Source organism: Panulirus ornatus, chromosome 17 (assembly GCF_036320965.1).
Source record: "Panulirus ornatus isolate Po-2019 chromosome 17, ASM3632096v1, whole genome shotgun sequence".
In the NCBI taxonomy this organism is placed as follows: Eukaryota; Metazoa; Arthropoda; class Malacostraca; order Decapoda; family Palinuridae; genus Panulirus; species Panulirus ornatus.
This window is the reverse complement of record NC_092240.1, coordinates 35,867,372-35,890,815: the sequence shown is the minus strand read 5'-3', so window position 1 is coordinate 35,890,815 and position 23,444 is coordinate 35,867,372. Positions and strand designations below refer to the sequence as shown.

Here is a 23,444-nt window from a genome sequence, read left to right as displayed (position 1 = left end):
GGAGAAGAGGGAGACCAAATTGGAGGTGGAAAGATGGAGTGAAAAAGATTTTGTGTGATCGGGGCCTGAACATGCAGGAGGGTGAAAGGAGGGCAAGGAATAGAGTGAATTGGAGCGATGTGGTATACCGGGGTTGACGTGCTGTCGGTGGGTTGGATCGGGGCGTGTGAGGCGTCTGGGGTAAACCATGGAAAGCTGTGTAGGTATGTATATTTGCGTGTGTGGACGTATGTATATACATGTGTTTGGGGGTGGGTTGGGCCATTTCTTTCGTCTGTTTCCTTGCGCTACCTCGCAAACGCGGGAGACAGCGACAAAGCAAAAAAAAAATAAAAAAATAAAAAAAATAAAATATATATATATATATATATATATATATATATATATATATATATATATATATATATATATATATATATATATATCTTTCTTTCTTCTTTCAAACTATTCGCCATTTCCCGCGTTAGCGAGGTAGCGTTAAGAACAGAGGACTGGGCCTTTGAGGGAACATCCTCACCTTGCCCCCTTCTCTGTTCCTTCTTTTGGAAAAAAAAAAAAAAAAAAAACGAGAGGGGAGGATTTCCAGCCACCCGCTCCTTCCCCTTTTAGTCGCCTTCTACGACACGCAGGGAATACGTGGGAAGTATTCTTTCTCCCCTAACCCCAGGGATAATATATATATATATATATATATATATATATATATATATATATATATATATATATATATATATATATATATATATATATACACACACGAATAATGTGCATATGAACGCGCACCTTCATAGAACATACAAACCTCCAACAGCCAGGATCGAACCCGGGACCCGTGGCATGCCTGCCTCTTGCACAGGGGTCCCGGGTTCGATCCTGGCTGTTGGAGGTTTGTATGATATATATATATATATATATATATATATATATATATATATATATATATATATATATATATATATATATATATATATATTGGAAAAGATCAAGTAAATTCCTTCTAAACCTCGGGGAAATAAAGCGCGATAGTTCCAAAGTGCACTTTCGTTTAATAATCACATCATCAGATGAGATACATGAAATACATATAACTCTCATTTGATATACAATAAAGAGACGTAGCTAGAACGCCAATTCGGAAACAAGTGACTGCCCGAATGGAGTTCGGGTGCGTTCAAGTCTGGCAACATGTGTATCAAAAATATATATTACGTGGACAATAAATGGAACTGTTTACAAATTTTGTCAACATTAAAGCTATCCAATTTGTATAAACCTTCACCAATCTCTATGTTACAATTCTTTGTGTATTTAATAATAGAAGATTCAGTGATATTTCTCGTGGTACAGGAGTTAATAACTGAGATGGCATTACTTTTCTCGTGGTACAGGAGTTACAGTTGATAACTGAGATGGCATTATTACAGTCGGTACAATGATCATAATTCTTAACATGATTAAACAAGGCGTTTGATTCTTGTCCTATTCTAATGCAATAGTTATGTTGCTTGAGTCTACCAGAAATATCCTTACCAATCTGCCCAACATTAGCATATCCTAATTTTTACATGGTACGCTATGAACACAGCCTGCAGAACTTTATGGTAAGTTCCTGATTAAGATATTCTTAATAGTATTGTTGTTGCTGAAGGCAATATATACATTAAAGGATTTAAGCAGCATGGGAAGTAATGTAAAATCATTTCTACTTATTTCCAATTTGGTTTATGTGTCAAGGGGAGGTTTGAGTATAACTCCAATTGAGTATATCTCAAACTCATCAATAAATATACTCTGGAGTGCAAATACGTAATGCCCCAAGGAACATAGAGCGGAATGATGATAACTTAAGTCTGTCTTGTTTAGCTGCGTAATAATGAACATATGAGCACACCTTGGTAGGTTTTCTGTATATACTAAACTTAAACATGTTTCCATCCCTATGGATCATGCAATCTAAAAGTGTCAACATACCATTATTTTCAAGTTGATGGAAAGTACAAAATTGTTAAGTATAGGGCGAAATGTTTGTAAATTTTCATTTATTGGCTAAACACAAAAAAACATCATCTACACACCTAAACCCAATTGCATTAGAGGGTAAGATACCCGTTAGTAATTTTGTTAAATTGAGTTCCATGTAAAAAAAATTTTACTACAGGTGAGAGAGGGTTACCCATTGCCATGTCAAATTTCCGTGCACAATGTTCTCCATTAAATTGAAATTCACATTATTTTGTACACAATTTTATCGACTCGATAAAAACAGACTTTGAAACAGGTAACTGAATATTCTTCAAGACATCAACTAAAATATTCTGAGGTCATCAACCGAAACTTTTGTGAACAGAAGTGAAACATCAAAGCTACAGAAGTGAAACACCAAAGCTAACTAGTTTGATATCAAAGTCAACATTGATATCATTAAGCTTGTTAACTAAATCTACGTTGTTCATGATGTTAGAATTTGATATATTACCCACTGATAGGCATTATAAAGAAACTAACCATTTTGACAATATGTATGTGATGGCGCCTACTGAACTCACTATAGGTCTTGCTGGAAAATTCTGTTTATGTGTTTTGATAAGTCCATACATATATGGCGATGAAGGGGACAAAGATGAATAACTTTTGATAAGAGAACCATTACCTTTCAAAAACAACTTCAGTTTTTGATGAAAATTTGCTGCTGTTAGGGGATTCTTACTGAGTTTAAGATATGTCATCACTTAAAAGATCATTCATTTTAGAAAAATGATCACTATTGTTCTAAATCACACCTGTGTTAGCCTTATCTGCTTTAGTGATATGTATAGTATTATCTTTCTTCAAAATGTGTTTGTTTTGTGCCTTTTTTTTTTTTTTTTTTTGTCTTTTTCAAATTTGTATTTTGACCTCCGTGTAGCTGAGTCAGCTATGCACCCTACCTGGGGTTCGAATCCCTCTGTTGGTGTATATACAATTGTCTGTCCATCGATATATATATATATATATATATATATATATATATATATATATATATATATATATATATATTCAAACTATTCGCCATTTCCCGCATCAGCAAGGTAGCGTTAAGAACAGAGGACTGGGCCTCTGAGGGAACATCCTCACCTGGCCCCCTTCTCTGTTCCTTCTTTTGGAAAATTAGAAAAAAAAAAAACAAGAGGGGAGGATTTCCAGCCCCCCACTCCCTCCCCTTTTAGTCGCCTTCTACGACACGCAGGGAATACGTGGGAAGTATTCTTTCTCCCCTATCCCCAGGGATAATATATATATATATATATATATATATATATATATACTTAATCGCCGTCTCCCGGTTTAGCGAGGTACGAGCAGTGGCCCAACCCACCCACCCACACACACACACATTAATGTGTGTGTGTGTGTGTGTATTTATCTATATATGTTGATAACCACGATAGAAAATTTATCAATATTTTTATAGTACTGTTACTTATGTATTCCAGTGACTTAAGTTATCATTCCAATAACTTGAATCTAAAGGAACTTTCCCATACAATGGATCATTAAGTTTTTAAAACAACAGTTGTACGTATCTTGGGTTGTATTTCCTCCCAGTGTTATAACACGTGCGGTACTGTCAGCCACTCGTCCTCTGGCACTGAGGAAAAAGGGACATTAGAATCTCGTTCAGAGCAGGAGGCTGGTGGGCCAGTGAGGTAGTTAGCAACACGTGTGTTGGTGACGACCGCCACCGTGTTGACCAGGGCCGTAATGACGTGTGTGTGTGTGTGTGTGTGGGGTGGGGCGCTGCTGCTGGTGGTGGTGGTGGTGGCTCGGCTGTGTCGTATTGCGGCAGGAACACCCTGTCCTCTGGCCCTTGGCTACAGGCCAGGCAGGTTGGTACTGTTGCTCGAGAGGAGCTGATTGGTATCACTAGTGTGTGGGGAGGGTGGTATGACTGGTGAGTGGGGAGGGTGGTATGACTGCTGGGGAGGGGCTGATTGGTACCACTGGTGTGGGGAGGGTGGTATGACTGCTGGGGAGGGGCTGATTGGTACCACTGGTGTGGGGAGGGTGGTATGACTGCTGGGGAGGGGCTGATTGGTACCACTGGTGTGGGGAGGGTGATATGACTGCTGGGAAGGGGCTGATTGGTACCACTGGTGTGGGGAGGGTGGTATGACTGATGTAAAGGGTCTGGTTGGGAGGTAGGGGCTGATTGGCAGTACAGATGTATGATTACCTATTTGTGGTATACGAGAGGAAGTCCTACACTCGTGGCTCCCCATCTCTTGAACATTATCTACTATCATCCATCTTGTTACACCTCCGCACATGCTGTCCACGTCAACAGTTTCATTCAGTTAATTCTGTTCATCCACTGCCCCTGTGCAGTACAGTACAGTACAATACGTACTTCTCTGCATCTCTCCTAACAAGTGTCTTGCCCAGTGTCATGTCATGGCCTCAGGTTCTTTCGTCCTTCCATTTCGAAGAACTATTCACGCCTGACTTCATTAAACTGGTTAAAAAAAACTTAAAGGTTTTGATCAGGTCTTTTTTTTTCGTTCTTTCTTCCACGTTGAGCATATTTAAGGCCTCTTGGTTATTTCCATCTCCATATATTGGATATTTCCATATCCATATATTGGATATTTCCATCTCCATATATTGGGTATTTCCATCTCCATATATTGGATATTTCCATCTCCATATATTGGACAATATTCTAAGAGTTTCCAGTTGACTGTTTACATTATTACCTTCTTAAGGTGGATCTGTGGCGAGAGGTGAGGGACGTTGTCTGCTTCCAAGCCTCTCTCATACAAATTCTTGCAGCTTATTTCCTGCTGGATAGTATTCATGTTAAGGCCTTCTTTCACTGTACATATTTACTCAAATTGAATTTGATCAATCGTGTATCAGCCTAACTTTATAGCTTGTGTAAGTCCGTTTGGAAGTGGATGCAAAACTCCTCTCCCTTTTCACTTCCCTCATGACACAAACATTATCTCCAAACATATTCCGGCTGGAGTCCAATCCTTCCAGCAAGTCACTTACATAGATCAAGAAGATCAGTGGTCCCAGGCCAGCATGCCACTGGTGAGCTCAACCTACGTTTTAGAAGGTCCTCCTGACATGCGTCTTTTTTTCCTCTTCCATTGAGATAATCTTTTATCCGCCAAAGTTGTCATCCTCATATCCCTGCCTGATCAACCAGCTCCTTTGCAAATTCTCCTAAATTTTAGAGTGTTTGATGGTTTATGGGAGTTCAAATACAAACAATACACTGAACTTTCTCTTTTGTCTAAAACGGAGCTCACTTTCTCATAGAAATCGAAGTGGTTAGAGATGATCTCTTGTACTTTCCTTCTCCTAGGCAGTTCCTATTCTTGCAAAAGTCATCAGTTTGCTTTCTGATTTATCTTTCCCAGTTCTTTCCAGACCACGCTTGTTAGGGAGGCTGGTTCATAATTCAGAAGATCCTCCCAGGCTCCTTTCTTAAAGACAGTCATGGTGTTTGTCCTCTTCCACTCTCGTGTCGATTCACGTTATTCCAGCGATATTCGAAAGAACGTTTCAAGTCGTGTATCACTCGTATCAGCAGACATCTAGGGCACTTACAGAGATATTTCATATTAACAGTAAATCTTATAGTGGTCAATCCCCTTTGGTATACTATATGTCTTTCCAAGATATTTTAGTGTTTTCCATGACCTCCTCCCCATTCCATCTCATTCTGAAAACACTTTTGAAATTGTCATTCACTTTCTTACATAGTTTTACATCACCCTTATAGCTCTTCCCTCTGAGTCTCATAGCCTTATTAGCTGCTCTGTAGCTGACGAGTTACCCATAATAGATTTGTGGATAATTTTTATATTATCTCTCGCCATGTCCACAATATTGTTTTCCAAGTTTCTTTCTTCCTCTTTTCATGCCATATTCTTGTCATGTCTTGATGCCTTGTAGTCTTGCCTGTGTCTTAGCCACAATGCATTTTTAAACTACTTACTTTTTGATGTCTTTTTTTTCCATCGTTCTCTTTCAATCTTTGCTCTGTGTTTGAGATAAAAGTTACCAAGACTCCTGTTCCTTCCCTCTGTAAATTGCACATTTTTCACCACAGCGTCCCGATTACCGGCTACTGAACTCTGCCTCCCAGTTTAGGTTATCATACAAATGATTGATATCTGTATGATTTCCATGATTCTGCGTATGACCTAGTGAAGTCAGGTCTCATTCCTGCTCTTTCTATGTCGTCATTTACCAATTCAATTTCAATACTTCATTCCTTGATAGAGAAACGGGATCCAGTGCTATCACTATGTACCCCTGTACATTACTACTAGCAGCATCTGGCAAGTGTCACAAGTAGGTCTCATTTATCACATAATCAAACTTGAGCATTACATGATCACAGTTGGTGTAGCATATCATGGTATTCTTAAACCCCTCGCTACAGTGTGAGGAAATAAAATTTAGCAATAATGGCTTATCAGTCCCTGTGATCCCAGTGTGCTCACTGATATGCTGGTATAACGACATTATCTTGTATTCCGTGTTGGAACTTGTGTTTTCCTGACTCTCTGTCTCCATGAGAACCCATATTTCCAGTCACTGTCTTTGTAATCAAAATCTATTTTGATAATCATTTCCTAAGAAAATTTTGTTATACAGCGTCCTGTACCATCCTGAATATTCCTGCATTGTTATCATCTTATATTTCCTCCAGTTCTGTAAGATTCTTTGGAGGATTACGTAATGCTCAGCAACATTCTGCACTTGTTTCCTGCAATTATTCTTTCCATTATGTATGACTTGAATGAGTCATTTGTCTGTATTTCCTGAAGCTTAAAGCTTTGTCTTATCAGAGGAGCCAATTTTCCTCCTCTTTTGTCTTCTCTTGTCCTCCTCATTTTCACGTATTCCTTTGGACGTAACAGATGAGATCTTATCTCCTTAGTAAGTTATGTCTCACTCCACCATTGACAAGTACATTTTCCTTCTTTCATTCCGTGAACGCTGGCTCATTACCGTGTACTACAAGCTCGTCTGCATTTCCATACGATACTTTCTGCCGGACATTTCCTCCACTTACCAGACCCGACGCCTCTGTCGTAGTGGCAGGTCTGTTACATCCTCTTGCCTCATTTGGTGTCTTCCATTGTTTGATTTATGATTACTCTTTGCCTGGTCTGTCATGTCATATGAATACCATGCTGAATTTTGCCGTGTTTATAATCTTTTTATCCTTCCTAAGCTCCTGGCATAATCGTGACTGGTCGTTCCCTTTTGTCTTGGTTGTACCCGCCAGTTGTTTTCTTTTCTCTTACCACAGAAATTGCATCTTGTGTTTCTATAGCCTCAGTGTCTCTTTGAATCAGCATACCACTTTGGCTGACAGGCGCTGACCCTGTATGCTCTGCACTTTTCTAAACCTTTCATCTAGCGGGCCATACGTGTCTCCGATCATTACATCCTTAACACTGGACATTATTCCGTCTGGAGCTTGACTCAGTTCCCTGCTTACCTCTGTCTCATTGTCCCCAGACCTGACCTCCACTGCATCAGTCCTCATGCTCTGTCTGTTGATCATCCCCCAGCTGTCTCTCCCAGCCATATATTTTCAGTAGTTTCAGTACTCTGTGTTATGGAGATTTTCTCTCGTTGAACGGCCTCTGGTACGTGTAGAAAAGACCCATTTTGATCTTTTTCCGTTTTTCAACCATTCTCTTCCCTTCGTTTAGTTATGTACCCTCTGAGTTCCCTCGACTCACCTGAACCTGTGGTGACTATTTTTCACCTTCCTGTGTCCCTCTCTCGCCTGACGACACCTTTCAAGATCTTTGACTTGATTTCTCATTGTTTAATCTTATTTCCTCCTTCATCTTTGATTTTCTCTTTATCCTTGCCAATAACCACGTAGATCCTTTCATTTATCCCCCTAGTTGAGGATGTAACAGCCAGTTTGATCTTGGTACTTTCCCTTTTCTCAGTCATTATTATCTGGAGACCAGTTTCAAACTTCTTGATTTGCCTGATTGTGTGTCTGCCTAATAACAGACTTATCGACCCTGATTTGCGTTGTATATTAATACTAAAAGTCTTAGTTTGTTCTCACAGTTTCTCAGAATTAGAGTTTATTTTTGTGTTAGTTTATTGGCCCAAGATATTATATATTTAGGAAAAGAAAACGCAGCTACGTGGCGGCACATCAGCTGGTGGAGTTGTATATCACAGGTAAATACTTATTTTTTTTCTTACACTGTTACCTTGTGTGGGGAGGTTGGTACCTTACTAGGGCAGTGCAGGGACTGGTTGGTACCACAGGTATGCGTGTGGGGAAGCTGGTACTGATGCTGGGGAGGGGCTGATTGGCACCGCTGGTGTATGGGAGGGTTGGTACTACAGCAGAGCTGGAGCACGTTGGTACCACTGTTGTTGGAGAGTTGATACTGCTACTTGAGAGAGACAGGATGGTACCAGTGATGCTCTGCGAGGTTTGCATTGTTCCTGGGGAAGTGCTGGCTGGTATGAAGAGAGATGGCCTCTGCCACTGGGGAGGGATTGGTTGTTGCCACTGAGGTACAGGGAGGATGTTATCGTTACTGGAAGGGGGACGAGTTGGTGCTGCTTGTGGAGACGGGCACCACTGATGTGTGGGAGGGTGAGTAATGCTGCTGGAGGAGAGAAGGTTGGTACCACTGCAGTCTGGGGAGGTTGGTACTGCTGCCGTCAAGGTTGCTTGTTCAAGTGGGACGAATGTGCATCACTAGTGTGGAGGGAGGGTGGCATTGTCTCGAAGATGGGGTTGTTTGGTACCATTGGTATGTGAGGAAGTTGGTATTCTTTCCTTTGAGGGAAAGGTTGATAACATTAATGCAGGGAGAGGTTACCACTGTAGTTGAGGATGGTCAGGTAACCACCACGTATGTGATGGTAGGCTGGTACCACTACTGGAAGGAAGGTAGGCAGGCTGGTACCTGTGGTATCGAGAGAACCTGGCTTTGATGAGGGAGGAGGTGAGCCTCACCTGCTGGATGAGGCATGACTGATACTGTTAACCAGCAGAATCATATCAGTAGGTTGGCCCGGCGTGTGTGGCTTTGCTCAAAAATTCAAACTTCTGTTTGGGGGGTCAACTAGAATATTACTGGAACTACACATAGTTTTTGGGGGAGTCATATTCAGCGTGACGTATAATACTGCTGATTCTCGCACATGACCCCATTGCAATTAATTGTAAAAAAAAATATTAGTTTATATATTTGTTTTACATTTAGAGAAAGAGAAACATGTCAAAATCATTTGTCATTTCAAATCCCATAGTTTCCATTCGTGATTTATGTGTTGATGTTTACAAAGCCATTGCTCTGTTGTTAGTGTGTGACAGATACCTGATGGAGAACAGAGTAATTTGGTACAAGTTTGGAAGGCTCCATCCACGCCATGTGAATGGTTAGCTCCAGGGACGAGTGGAGGAAACTTGTGAAATTGTTTTGGGAGTTATACAGATATAGGGGGCTCTCATCACCCAATAATAATAATGATAATAATAATAATAATAATAATAATAATAATGATAATAATAATGACAGTAATGATGCTAGTAATAGTATTGATAATAATGATAATAATGATAAAGATGATAAATGTATGTATACAGAGAGAGCGAGAGTGTTAAGAGTGTCATTTCTTCCCCAGACTGCAGCTACACATGTCATGAGCAGTGTCAGGATCTAGTCACGTTGGACTGCAAAGCAGATCTCACGCCAGACTCCCACACCAGCCAGGAGGACCTGTGCATTGACAGCACCGTCAAGCTTGAGCTGGAAGACAGTGGGACTCATGAGGAGGAGGTGTTAGAGGAAGAGGAAGTAAGCTCTCATGAAGAACTGGAGGAGAAGCATGAGGAGGAAACACAAGAGAAAGAGCAGAAAGATGAATCGTCCAGAAAATATGAGGTTGGTGTCCACTTGATATTCGCTCTAAGGAAACGTGTGTAAAATGTTGCTAAATTCAGTTATGGTGAGGTAGCTAGGCTAGGCATCATCAGTGGTTATATAGGATTGAAGATTTGGAAGCTTCTTTTTATTTATAATTAAATCTTGTTTACGTTAAATGCAGTTATTATGATCTTTATTAGGTATCATGCAGCTTGTTTTCAAATGCCATATTTACAAATAGTTATTATGATGTGTATTATTTTTCTCTCTCGTCTGAGGTTTGTTCCGTAAGCATGAGATATTCCCTCTAGGAGTACCATCATTATGACCTTCAAACACTGTGTCTGTCAGGTGGAGACACTGGCTTGCCTCACCTGCCGCTAACCTTTCAACTAGACAGCAGTCACTTGCTCGTCCCGGGCCCTGCCCTTGGCCAGTCAGAGACCACCACAAAGTTGATCTCATCAGCTGTCATAACATGCCGCTGGCAGACTGATTTTTTCCCTTCCATGGATCAGTATGTTTTTTTTCTTTTGTTTTTATATTCATTATTTAGTCTATAATGAATATGGTGTACTTATGAGTACGTGAGTCAGTATTTTAGGATACTGATTTTTATATCAGAGATCCTTCCAGTGCAGTCCCACCTCATTATGCACTCAGTTCTCTCCATCAGCTGCACGAGCTGGTCCCATCCCATCCACACCACACCTGACCACTAGACCCCAAACGGAAATAGACACCTTACCCTACCACTGCTTCACACATCTGCCACCTATACTCCTCAACTCTCACGCTTCCTACAAATGCAACGCTGACGAAACCTATACACACTGAAATGACCCGACAAGCTTTAGACAACTGCCCTGCCAGACATACACCCATGTGAAGCCACGCATTATAGCTTTATGCTGTATGGGTTACAGTTTCTCATCTTTAGACATCACCCATCCCTGCCACATTACAAACATCAAAATAACTGGAGACCTTTCATGCTCACGAAGCAACTACCACAATGAAGACATGGAATACCCTTGTTGTTGTTCACTTCCCCGAAATAAAAGATAAACAGTATTACTACACTGAGACCCATGATCTCACACAGTGAATGTGGGTGGCTGGGCACTACATCAGCCCCACACAGGAGAAATAGGATTCCTGGTGCAGTAAAGTAAGGTTTATGTTGTTAATCAAATGTTTTTATCAACCCCTTGACCCCTTTTATGTGGATCCTTCAAAGCTGCGCTACATCCCGTAGCAGTGAAATGATGGACCCCCATGGAAGTAAGAAGTTCCTCGATAAGATTTTACTCATCATCCATTGATGATGATACAGCCTCACTGAAGTGCCTTTCCACTGGTGACGCAACCACAAGCAAGTGGAGCCCAGTAATGCCATATGTATATATACGTGTGTATGCAGGCATTGACAAGCACTATACAACTGACCTCCATACACTCATGAGAAATCACACACCCCAGACTAACACGAGTCACATTATCCAGGTTACGCAGTGGACACCAACCATCACTACATCATACAAACACCATTTCATCATATCCCAAGGCCCTTCATGCCTAAGATGCAGTTACCATAAAGAAGAGAACGAGCACTTCTTAATTGCCCTGCACTCTCTACACACAAACACATTGACATCATCATACCTTCTGACCCGGTGGATGTGGCCAGCTTCATGAGTGCAGCAGGAACTTCATGAGGAAAGACTGGACTCATGGGGTAAGAAGTAAGTAGAACAGGTCCTGACAATACATCAAACTTTGACATAAAACACCATGGGCCTTTTGCAATCCAGTCACTTACAGATCTTCAACCACTTCTTGCTACACAGCAAACTTTCTAACATTTGTAAACTTGTCACCATAATACCATTCCAAAAAAAACTCCAAACCACCCGACTCTCCATCCTCCTACTTCCCTACATCATTCCTATCCTCAGTAACCAAACTCATTGGAAAACTGATCCACACCACAATAAAACGCTCTCACCCACACAACATGGCTTCAGACCCAAACACTTTACTACCACACTCCATATTGACCTCACGCAACATATGCAAGATGGATTCATCCAACCACAACCCCCTCCATGCACAGTGCTAGTGGCAACAGACGTCAACAAAGAACTTGGCGCTGTTCACCAAACAACCTCTCACACACACACACACACACACACATTACAGTACCCTGCACAACAGTCACAAAAAGTGGTTGGTCGCCATGCCAAGGTTACTCACAATGGTTTCCCCTTCAAAACACAGTACAATGGGGTTCCCCAAGGAGCAGTTCTTTTTTCGACTCTCTTCACTATCTTCTTACACAATCTTCCATTGCCTCAGGCAGGCCTCAACATGCAGCTCCATTCATATACAGACGACCCCACAATCTCAATACAACACTGTGACATTTCGCTAACGGCAACAAACATGTAGCACTGCATTACATGATTGGAACAGTGACACACCAAGAACAGAATGTCCACATCTCCACAGAATTCTTCAGTAACTATTTTATTCCCAGACAGCCACGAACCCAGCTCACACCCATCAGTTGCCTTGAGAGGACAGTCTCTCCCACTGAACAAAATACCAGCCATTCTAGATGTCACGTGTGATATACACATGACGTTCACTCACCACAGGAAGTACTGAAAACAAAAGCAAGACAAACTAAATGCCCTCACAAAACTAACTGGCACCAAGTTTGGACATGAAAAAGAACTCCTGAAAATCCTATTTTAGCAATTTATCTGCACTTAAAACTGTGTCTCACCTGTTTGGTCTTCCACCTTCTCAAAAGCAAATATAACAACTCTACTAACCACACAAAATAATGTACTGAGAACTGTCACTGGTTACCTAGTAACCACAAGCTCTCAACACTGAAACAGATGAGTTTGAATGGAGAAAATCTGAAGGAAGTAGAGTGTTTTTGATACCTGGGGGTAGCCATGGCAGCGAATGGAACGATGAAAGCAGAAGTGAGACCTTAGATTGGTGAAGACGTGAAGTTTATGAGAGCACTGAGGAATGTGTGGAAAGAGAGGATATTGTGGGTGTGTGTGTGTGTGTGTGTGTGTGTGTGTGAGGCGTGGGCAAAATTGGGCATAAGTGCAGGTATAGTAGTGCCCACGATGTAGTATAGATTCGAAGCACGGGTTGAACATGATGTGCGGTTAAGGATGGATTTGTTGGAAATGAAATGTTTGAGGACAATATATGGTGTGAGGTGATATGATCGAGTAAGTATTTAATAAAAGGGTGAGGGAGATGTGTGGTAATAAGAAGAGTATGGTCGAGAGAGCTGAAAAGGGTGTTGAAATGTGTTAAGCGTATTAATAGAATGAAAGAGAGGATAAATAAGAATATATATATATATATATATATATATATATATATATATATATATATATATATATATATATATAAATTTATCTATTTATTTTGCTTTGTCGCTGTCTCCCGCGTTCGCGAGGCAGCGCAAGAAAACAGACGAAAGAATGGCCCAACCCACCCACATACACATGTATATACATACACGTCCACACACGCAAATATACATACCTATACAACACAACGTATACATATATGTATACACGCAGACATATACATATATACACATGTACATAATTCATACTGACTGCCTTCATTTATTTCCATCGCCACCCCGCCACACATGAAATAAAAAACCCCTCCCCCCTCATGTGTGCGAGGTAGCGCTAGCAAAGACAACAAAGGCCACATTCTCCCACTTCTCCTCATTCCCTCCACCTCTAACACATATATCCTCTTGGTCAATCTTTCCTCACTCATTCTCTCCATGTGACCAAACCATTTCAAAACACCCTCTTCTCTCTCAACCACACTCTTTATTACCACACATCTCTCTTACCCTATTATTACTTACTCGATCAAACCACCTCACACCACATATTGTCCTCAAACATCTCATTTCCAGCACATCCACCCTCCTTCGCACAACTCTATCTATAGCCCACGTCTCGCAACCATATAACATTGTTGGAACCACTATTCCTTCAAACATACCCATTTTTGCTTTCTGAGATAATGTTCTCGACTTCCACACATTCTTCAGCGCTCCCAGAACTTTCGCCCCCTCCCCCACTCTACGATTCACTTCCGTTTCCATAGTTCCATCCGCTGCCAAATCCACTCCCAGATATCTAAAACACTTCACTTCCTCCAGTTTTTCTCCATTCAAACTTACCTCCCAGTTGACTTGTCCCTCAACCCTACTGTACCTAATAACCTTGCTCTTATTCACATTTACTCTCAACTTTCTTCTTTCACACACTTTATTAAACTCAGTCACCAGCTTCTGCAGTTTCTCACACGAATCGGCTACCAGCGCTGTATCACCAGAGAACAACAACTGACTCACTTCCCAAGCTCTCTCATCCACAACAGACTGCATACTTGCCCCTCTTTCCAAAACTCTTGAATTCACCTCCTTAACAACCCCATCCATAAAAAAATTAAACAACCATGGAGACATAACACTCCCCTGCCACAAACCAACATTCACTGAGAACCAATCACTTTCCTCTCTTCCTACACGTACACATGCCTTACATCCTGGATGAAAACTTTTCACTGCTTCTGACAACTTGCCTCCCACACCATATATTCTTAAAACCTTCCACAGAGTATCTCTATCACCTCTATCATATGCCTTCTCCAGATCCATAAATGCTACATACAAATCCATTTGCTTTTCTAAGTATTTCTCACATACTTTCTTCAAAGCACACACCTGATCCACACATCCTCTACCACTTCTGATACCACACTGCTCTTCCCCAATCTGATGCTCTGTACATGCCTTCACCCTCTCAATCAATACCCCCCCCCCCCCATATAATTTCCCAGGAGTACTCAACAAACTTATACCTCTGTAATTTGAGCACTCACTTTTATCCCATTTGCCTTTGTACATTACACTATGCAAGCATTCCGCCACTCCTCAGGCACCTCACCATGAGTCATACATACATTAAATAACCTTAACAACCAATCAACAATATAGTCACCCCCTTTTTTAATAAATTCCACTGCAATGCCATCCAAACCCGCTGCCTTGTCGGCTTTCATCTTCCGCAAAGCTTTTACTACCTCTTCTCTGTTTACCAAATCATTCTCCCTAACCCTCTCACTTTGCACACCACTCGACCAAAACACCCTATATCTGCCACTCTATCATCAAACACATTCAACAAACCTTCAAAATACTCACTCCATCTCCTCACATCACCACTACTTGTTATCACCTCCCTATTACCCCCCTTCGCTGAAGTTCCCATTGATTCCCTTGTCTTACGCACATTATTTACCTCCTTCTAAAACATCTTTTTATATATTTATTCTATTTATTTTGCTTTGTCGCTGTCTCCCGCGTTAGCGGGGTAGCGCAAGGAAACAGACGAAAGAAAGGCCCAACCCACCCACATACACATGCATATACATACACGTCCACACACGCAAATATACATACCTGTACATCTCAACATATATATATATATATATATATATATATATATATATATATATATATATATATATATATATATATATATATATATATATATATATGTATGTATATATATACACACACACAGACATATACATATATACACATGTACATAATTCATACTGTTTGCCTTTATTCATTCCCATCGCCACCCCGTCACACATGAAAATAACAACCCCCTCCCCCCCAAATGTGCGCAAGGTAGCGATAGGAAAAGACAACAAAGGCCACTTTCGTTCACACCCAGTCTCTAGCTGTCATGTAATAATGCACCGAAACCACAGCTCCCTTTCCACATCCAGGCCCCACAGAACTTTCTATGGTTTACCCCAGACGCTTCACATGCCCTGGTTCAATCCATTGACAGCACGTCGGCCCTGGTATACCACATCATTCCAATTTACTCTATTCCTTGCACGCCTTTCACCCTTCTGTATGTTCAGGCCCTAATCACTCAAAATCTTTTTCACTCCATCTTTCTACCTCCAGTTTGGTCTCCCGCTTCTCCTCGTTCCCTCCATTTCTGACACATATATCCTCTTGGTCAATCTTTCCTCACTCATTCTCTCCATGTGACCAAACCATTTCAAAACACCCTCTTCTGCTATCCCAACCACACTCTTTTTATTACCACACATCTCTCCTACACTATGATTACTTACTCGATCAAACCACCTCACACCACATATTGTCCTCAAACATCTCATTTCCAACACATCCACCCTCCTCCGCACAACTCTATCCATAGCCCATGCCTCGCAACCATATAACATTGTTGGAACCCCAATTCCTTCAAACATACCCATTTTTGCTTTCCGAGATAATGTTCTCGACTTCCACACATTCTTCAAGGCTCCCAGAACTTTCGCCCCCCTCCCCCACCCTATGATTCACTTCCGCTTCCATGGTTCCATCCTCTGCCAAATCCACTCCCAGATATCTAAAACACTTCACTTCCTCCAGTTTTTCTCCATTCAAACTTACCTCCCAATTGACTTGTCCCTCAACCCTACTGTACGTAATAGCCTTGCTCTTGTTCACATTTACTCTCAACTTTCTTCTTTCACACACTTTACCAAACTCAGTCACCAGCTTCTGCAGTTTCTCACACGAATCAGCCACCAGCGCTGTATCATCCGCAAACAACACCTGACTCACTTCCCAAGCTCTCTCATCCACAACAGACTGCATACGTGCACCCTTTTCCAAAACTCTTGCATTCACCTCCCTAACAACCCCATCCATAAACAAATTAAACAACCATGGAGACATCACACACCCCTGCCGCAAACCTACATTCACTGAGAACCAATCACTTTCCTCTCTTCCTACTCGTACACATGCCTTACATCCTAAATAAAAAAATTTCACTGCTTCTAACAACTTGCCTCCCACATCATATATTCTTAGTACCTTCCACAGAGCATCTCTATCAACTCTATCATATGCTCTCTCCAGATTCACAAGTGCTACATACAGATCCATTTTCTTTTCTAAGTATTTCTCATACATTCTTCAAAGCAAACACCTGATCCACACATCCTCCCTCTACCACTTCTGAAACCACACTGCTCTTCCCCAGTCTGATGCTCTGTATATGCCTTCACCCTCTCAATCAATACCCTCCCATATAATTTACCAGGAATACTCAACAAACTTATACCTCTGTAATTTGAGCACTCGCTTTTATCCCCTTTGCCTTTGTACAATGGCGCTATGCAAGCATTCCGCCAATCCTCAGGCACCTCACCATGAGTCATACATACATTAAATAACCTTACCAACCAGTCAACAATATAGTCACCACTTTTTTTTTAATAAATTCCACTGCAGTACCATCCAAACCCGCTGCCTTGCCGGCTTTCATCTTCCGCAAAGCTTTTACCACCTCTTCCCTGTTTGCCAAATCATTTTCCCTAACCCTGTCACTTTGCACGCCACCTCAACCAAAACACCCTATATCTGCCACTCTATCATTAAACACATTCAACAAACCTTCAAAATACTCACTCTATCTTCTGACATCACCACTACTTGTTATCACCTCCCCATTAGTCCCCCTTCACTGAAGTTCCCATTGATTCCCTTGTCTTACGTACTTTATTTAACCTCCTTCAAAACATCTTTTTATATATTTATTCTATTTATTTTGCTTTGTCGCTGTCTCCCGCGTTAGCGGGGTAGCGCAAGGAAACAGACGAAAGAAAGGCCCAACCCACCCACATACACATGCATATACATACACGTCCACACACGCAAATATACATACCTGTACATCTCAACATATATATATATATATATATATATATATATATATATATATATATATATATATATATATATATATATATATATATATATATATGTATGTATATATATACACACACACAGACATATACATATATACACATGTACATAATTCATACTGTTTGCCTTTATTCATTCCCATCGCCACCCCGTCACACATGAAAATAACAACCCCCTCCCCCCCAAATGTGCGCAAGGTAGCGATAGGAAAAGACAACAAAGGCCACTTTCGTTCACACCCAGTCTCTAGCTGTCATGTAATAATGCACCGAAACCACAGCTCCCTTTCCACATCCAGGCCCCACAGAACTTTCTATGGTTTACCCCAGACGCTTCACATGCCCTGGTTCAATCCATTGACAGCACGTCGGCCCTGGTATACCACATCATTCCAATTTACTCTATTCCTTGCACGCCTTTCACCCTTCTGTATGTTCAGGCCCTAATCACTCAAAATCTTTTTCACTCCATCTTTCTACCTCCAGTTTGGTCTCCCGCTTCTCCTCGTTCCCTCCATTTCTGACACATATATCCTCTTGGTCAATCTTTCCTCACTCATTCTCTCCATGTGACCAAACCATTTCAAAACACCCTCTTCTGCTATCCCAACCACACTCTTTTTATTACCACACATCTCTCCTACACTATGATTACTTACTCGATCAAACCACCTCACACCACATATTGTCCTCAAACATCTCATTTCCAACACATCCACCCTCCTCCGCACAACTTTATCCATAGCCCATGCCTCGCAACCATATAACATTGTTGGAACCCCAATTCCTTCAAACATACCCATTTTTGCTTTCCGAGATAATGTTCTCGACTTCCACACATTCTTCAAGGCTCCCAGAACTTTCGCCCCCCTCCCCCACCCTATGATTCACTTCCGCTTCCATGGTTCCATCCTCTGCCAAATCCACTCCCAGATATCTAAAACACTTCACTTCCTCCAGTTTTTCTCCATTCAAACTTACCTCCCAATTGACTTGTCCCTCAACCCTACTGTACGTAATAACCTTGCTCTTGTTCACATTTACTCTCAACTTTCTTCTTTCACACACTTTACCAAACTCAGTCATCAGCTTCTGCAGTTTCTCACACGAATCAGCCACCAGCGCTGTATCATCCGCAAACAACACCTGACTCACTTCCCAAGCTCTCTCATCCACAACAGACTGCATACGTGTACCCTTTTCCAAAACTCTTGCATTCACCTCCCTAACAACCCCATCCATAAACAAATTAAACAACCATGGAGACATCACACACCCCTGCCGCAAACCTACATTCACTGAGAACCAATCACTTTCCTCTCTTCCTACTCGTACACATGCCTTACATCCTAAATAAAAAAATTTCACTGCTTCTAACAACTTGCCTCCCACATCATATATTCTTAGTACCTTCCACAGAGCATCTCTATCAACTCTATCATATGCTCTCTCCAGATTCACAAGTGCTACATACAGATCCATTTTCTTTTCTAAGTATTTCTCATACATTCTTCAAAGCAAACACCTGATCCACACATCCTCCCTCTACCACTTCTGAAACCACACTGCTCTTCCCCAGTCTGATGCTCTGTATATGCCTTCACCCTCTCAATCAATACCCTCCCATATAATTTACCAGGAATACTCAACAAACTTATACCTCTGTAATTTGAGCACTCGCTTTTATCCCCTTTGCCTTTGTACAATGGCGCTATGCAAGCATTCCGCCAATCCTCAGGCACCTCACCATGAGTCATACATACATTAAATAACCTTACCAACCAGTCAACAATATAGTCACCACTTTTTTTTTAATAAATTCCACTGCAGTACCATCCAAACCCGCTGCCTTGCCGGCTTTCATCTTCCGCAAAGCTTTTACCACCTGTTCCCTGTTTGCCAAATCATTTTCCCTAACCCTGTCACTTTGCACGCCACCTCAACCAAAACACCCTATATCTGCCACTCTATCATTAAACACATTCAACAAACCTTCAAAATACTCACTCTATCTTCTGACATCACCACTACTTGTTATCACCTCCCCATTAGTCCCCTTCACTGAAGTTCCCATTGATTCCCTTGTCTTACGTACTTTATTTAACCTCCTTCCAAAACATCTTTTTCTTCTTCCTAAAATTTAATGATACTCTCTCACCCCAACTCTCATTTGCCCTCTTTTTTACCTCTTGCACCTTTCTCTTGACCTCTTGCCTCTTTCTTTTATACATCTCCCAGTCATTTGCATTATTTCCCTGCAAAAATCGTTTAAATGCCTCTCTCTTCTCTTTCACTAACAATCTTACTTCTTCATCCCACCACTCACTACCCTTTCTAATCTGCCCACCTCCCATGCTTTTCATTCCACAAGCATCTTTTGCTCAAGCCATCACTGCTTCCCTAAATACATCCCATTCCTCCCCCACTCTCGTTATGTCCTTTGTTCTCACCTTTTTCCATTGTGTACTCATTCTCTCTTGGTACTTCCTCAGACAAGTCTCCTTCCCAAGCTCACTTACTCTCACCGCTCTCTTCACCCCCAACATTCTCTCTTCTTTTCTGAAAAACCTCTACAAATCTTCACCTTCACCCCCACAAGTTTCTCTTTCGCGCGGCTATCAATTAACACGTAATCCAAAAATGCTCTCTGGCCATCTCTCCTACTTACATACGTATACTTATGTATATCTCTCTTTTTAAACCAGGTATTCCCAATCAACAGTTCTTTTTCAGCACATAAATCTACAAGCTCTTCACCATTTCCATTTACAACACTGAACACCCCATGTACACCAATTATTCCCTCAACTTCCACATTACTCACCTTCGCATTCAAATCACCCATCACTATAACCCAGTCTCGTGCATCAAAACTACTAACACACTCACTCAGCTGCTCCCAAAACACTTGCCTCTCATGATCTTTCTTCTCAGGCCCAGGTACATATGCACCAATAGTCACCCATCTCTCTCCATCCACTTTCAGTTTTACCCATATCAATCTAGAGTTTACTTTCTTACACTCTATCACATACTCCCACCACTCCTGTTTCAGGAGTAATGCTACTCCTTCCCTTGCCCTTGTTCTCTCACTAACCCCTGACTTTACTCCCAAGATACTTCCAAACCACTCTTCCCCTTGAGCTTCGTTTCACTCAGAGCCAAAACATCCAGGTTCCTTTTCTCAAACATAGTACCTATCTCTCCTTTTTTCTCATTTTGGTTACATCCACACACATTTAGACACCCCAATCTGAGCCTTCGAGGAGGATGAGCACTCTCCGCGTGACTTCTTCTGTTTCCCCTTTTAGAAAGTTAAAATACAAGGAGGGGAGGGTTTCCAGTCCCCCGCTCCCGTCCCATTCAGTCACCTTCTACGACACGTGGGGAATGCGTGGGAAGTATTCTTTCTCCCTTATCCCCAGGGAATATATATATATATATATATATATATATATGAAAGAATACTTCCCACGCATTCCTCGCGTGTCGTAGAAGGCGACTAGAGGGGACGGGAGCGGGGGGCCAGAAATCCTCCCCTCCTTGTATTTTTAACTTTCTAAAATGGGAAACAGAAGAAGGAGTCACGCGGGGAGTGCTCATCCTCCTCGAAGGCTCAGACTGGGGTGTCTAAATGTGTGTGGATGTAACCAAGATGTGAAAAAAGGAGAGATAGGTAGTATGTTTGAGGAAAGGAACCTGGTTGTTTTGGCTCTGAGTGAAACGAAGCTCAAGGGTAAAGGGGAAGAGTGGTTTGGGAATGTCTTGGGAGTAAAGTCAGGGGTTGGTGAGAGGACAAGAGCAAGGGAAGGAGTAGCAGAACTCCGGAAACAGGAGTTGTGGGAGTGTGTGATAGAGTGTAAGAAAGTAAATTCTCGATTAGTATGGGTAAAACTGAAAGTTGATGGAGAGAGATGGGTGATTATTGGTGCATATGCACCTGGGCATGAGAAGAAAGATCATGAGAGGCAAGTGTTTTGGGAGCAGCTGAATGAGTGTTTAGTGGTTTTGATGCACGAGACCGGGTTATAGTTATGGGTGATTTGAATGCAAAGGTGAGTAATGTGGCAGTTGAGGGAATATTGGTATACATGGGGTGTTCAGTGTTGTAAATGGAAATGGTGAAGAGCTTGTAGATTTATGTGCGGAAAAAGGACTGGTGATTGGGAATACCTGGTTTAAAAAGCGAGATATACATAAGTATACGTATGTAAGTAGGAGAGATGGCCAGAGAGCGTTATTGGATTACGTGTTAATTGACAGGCGCGCGAAAGAGAGACTTTTGGATGTTAATGTGCTGAGAGGTGCAACTGGAGGGATGTCTGATCATTATCTTGTGGAGGCTAAGGTGAAGATTTGTATGGGTTTTCAGAAAAGAAGAGTGAATGTTGGGGTGAAGAGGGTGGTGAGAGTAAGTGAGCTTGGGAAGGAGACTTGTGTGAGGAAGTACCAGGAGAGACTGAGTACAGAATGGAAAAAGGTGAGAGCAATGGAAGTAAGGGGAGTGGGGGAGGAATGGGATGTATTTAGGGAATCAGTGATGGATTGCGCAAAAGATGCTTGTGGCATGAGAAGAGTGGGAGGTGGGTTGATTAGAAAGGGTAGTGAGTGGTGGGATGAAGAAGTAAGATTATTAGTGAAAGAGAAGAGAGAGGCATTTGGACGTTTTTTGCAGGGAAAAAATGCAATTGAGTGGGAGATGTGTAAAAGAAAGAGACAGGAGGTCAAGAGAAAGGTGCAAGAGGTGAAAAAGAGGGCAAATGAGAGTTGGGGTGAGAGAGTATCATTAAATTTTAGGGAGAATAAAAAGATGTTCTGGAAGGAGGTAAATAAAGTGCGTAAGACAAGGGAGCAAATGGGAACTGCGGTGAAGGGCGCAAATGGGGAGGTGATAACAAGTAGTGGTGATGTGAAAAGGAGATGGAATGAGTATTTTGAAGGTTTGTTGAATGTGTTTGATGATAGAGTGGCAGATATAGGGTGTTTTGGTCGAGGTGGTGTGCAAAGTGAGAGGGTTAGGGAAAATGATTTGGTAAACAGAGAAGAGGTAGTAAAAGCTTTGCAGAAGATGAAAGCCGGCAAGGCAGCAGGTTTGGATGGTAGTGCAGTGGAATTTATTAAAAAAGGGGGTGACTGTATTGTTGACTGGTTGGTAAGGTTATTTAATGTATGTATGACTCATGGTGAGGTGCCTGAGGATTGGCGGAATGCGTGCATAGTGCCATTGTACAAAGGCAAAGGGGATAAGAGTGAGTGCTCAAATTACAGAGGTATAAGTTTGTTGAGTATTCCTGGTAAATTATATGGGAGGGTATTGATTGAGAGGGTGAAGGCATGAACAAAGCATCAGATTGGGGAAGAGCAGTGTGGTTTCAGAAGTGGTAGAGGATGTGTGGATCAGGTGTTTGCTTTGAAGAAAGTATGTGAGAAATATTTAGAAAAGCAAATGGATTTGTATGAAGCATTTATGGATCTGGAGAAGGCATATGATAGAGTTGATAGAGATGCTCTGTGGAAGGTATTAAGAATATATGGTGTGGGAGGCTAGTTGTTAGAAGCAGTGAAAAGTTTTTATCGAGGATGTAAGGCATGTGTACGTGTAGGAAGAGAGGAAAGTGATTGGTTCTCAGTGAATGTAGGTTTGCGGCAGGG

The 23,444-nt window shown here is 41.6% G+C and overlaps 1 protein-coding gene across 2 annotated transcripts in view; it reads left to right on the top strand.

Moving 5' to 3' along the window:
• LOC139754681 (uncharacterized) overlaps positions 1-23,444 on the top strand; it is a 422,992-nt gene that overhangs the window by 247,011 nt on the left and 152,537 nt on the right. For both annotated transcript variants that reach the window (XM_071672238.1, XM_071672237.1), the window contains exon 3: positions 9,679-9,938. In XM_071672238.1, the coding sequence (XP_071528339.1) occupies positions 9,679-9,938 (260 nt within the window). The remainder of the gene's footprint in view (positions 1-9,678; positions 9,939-23,444) is intronic.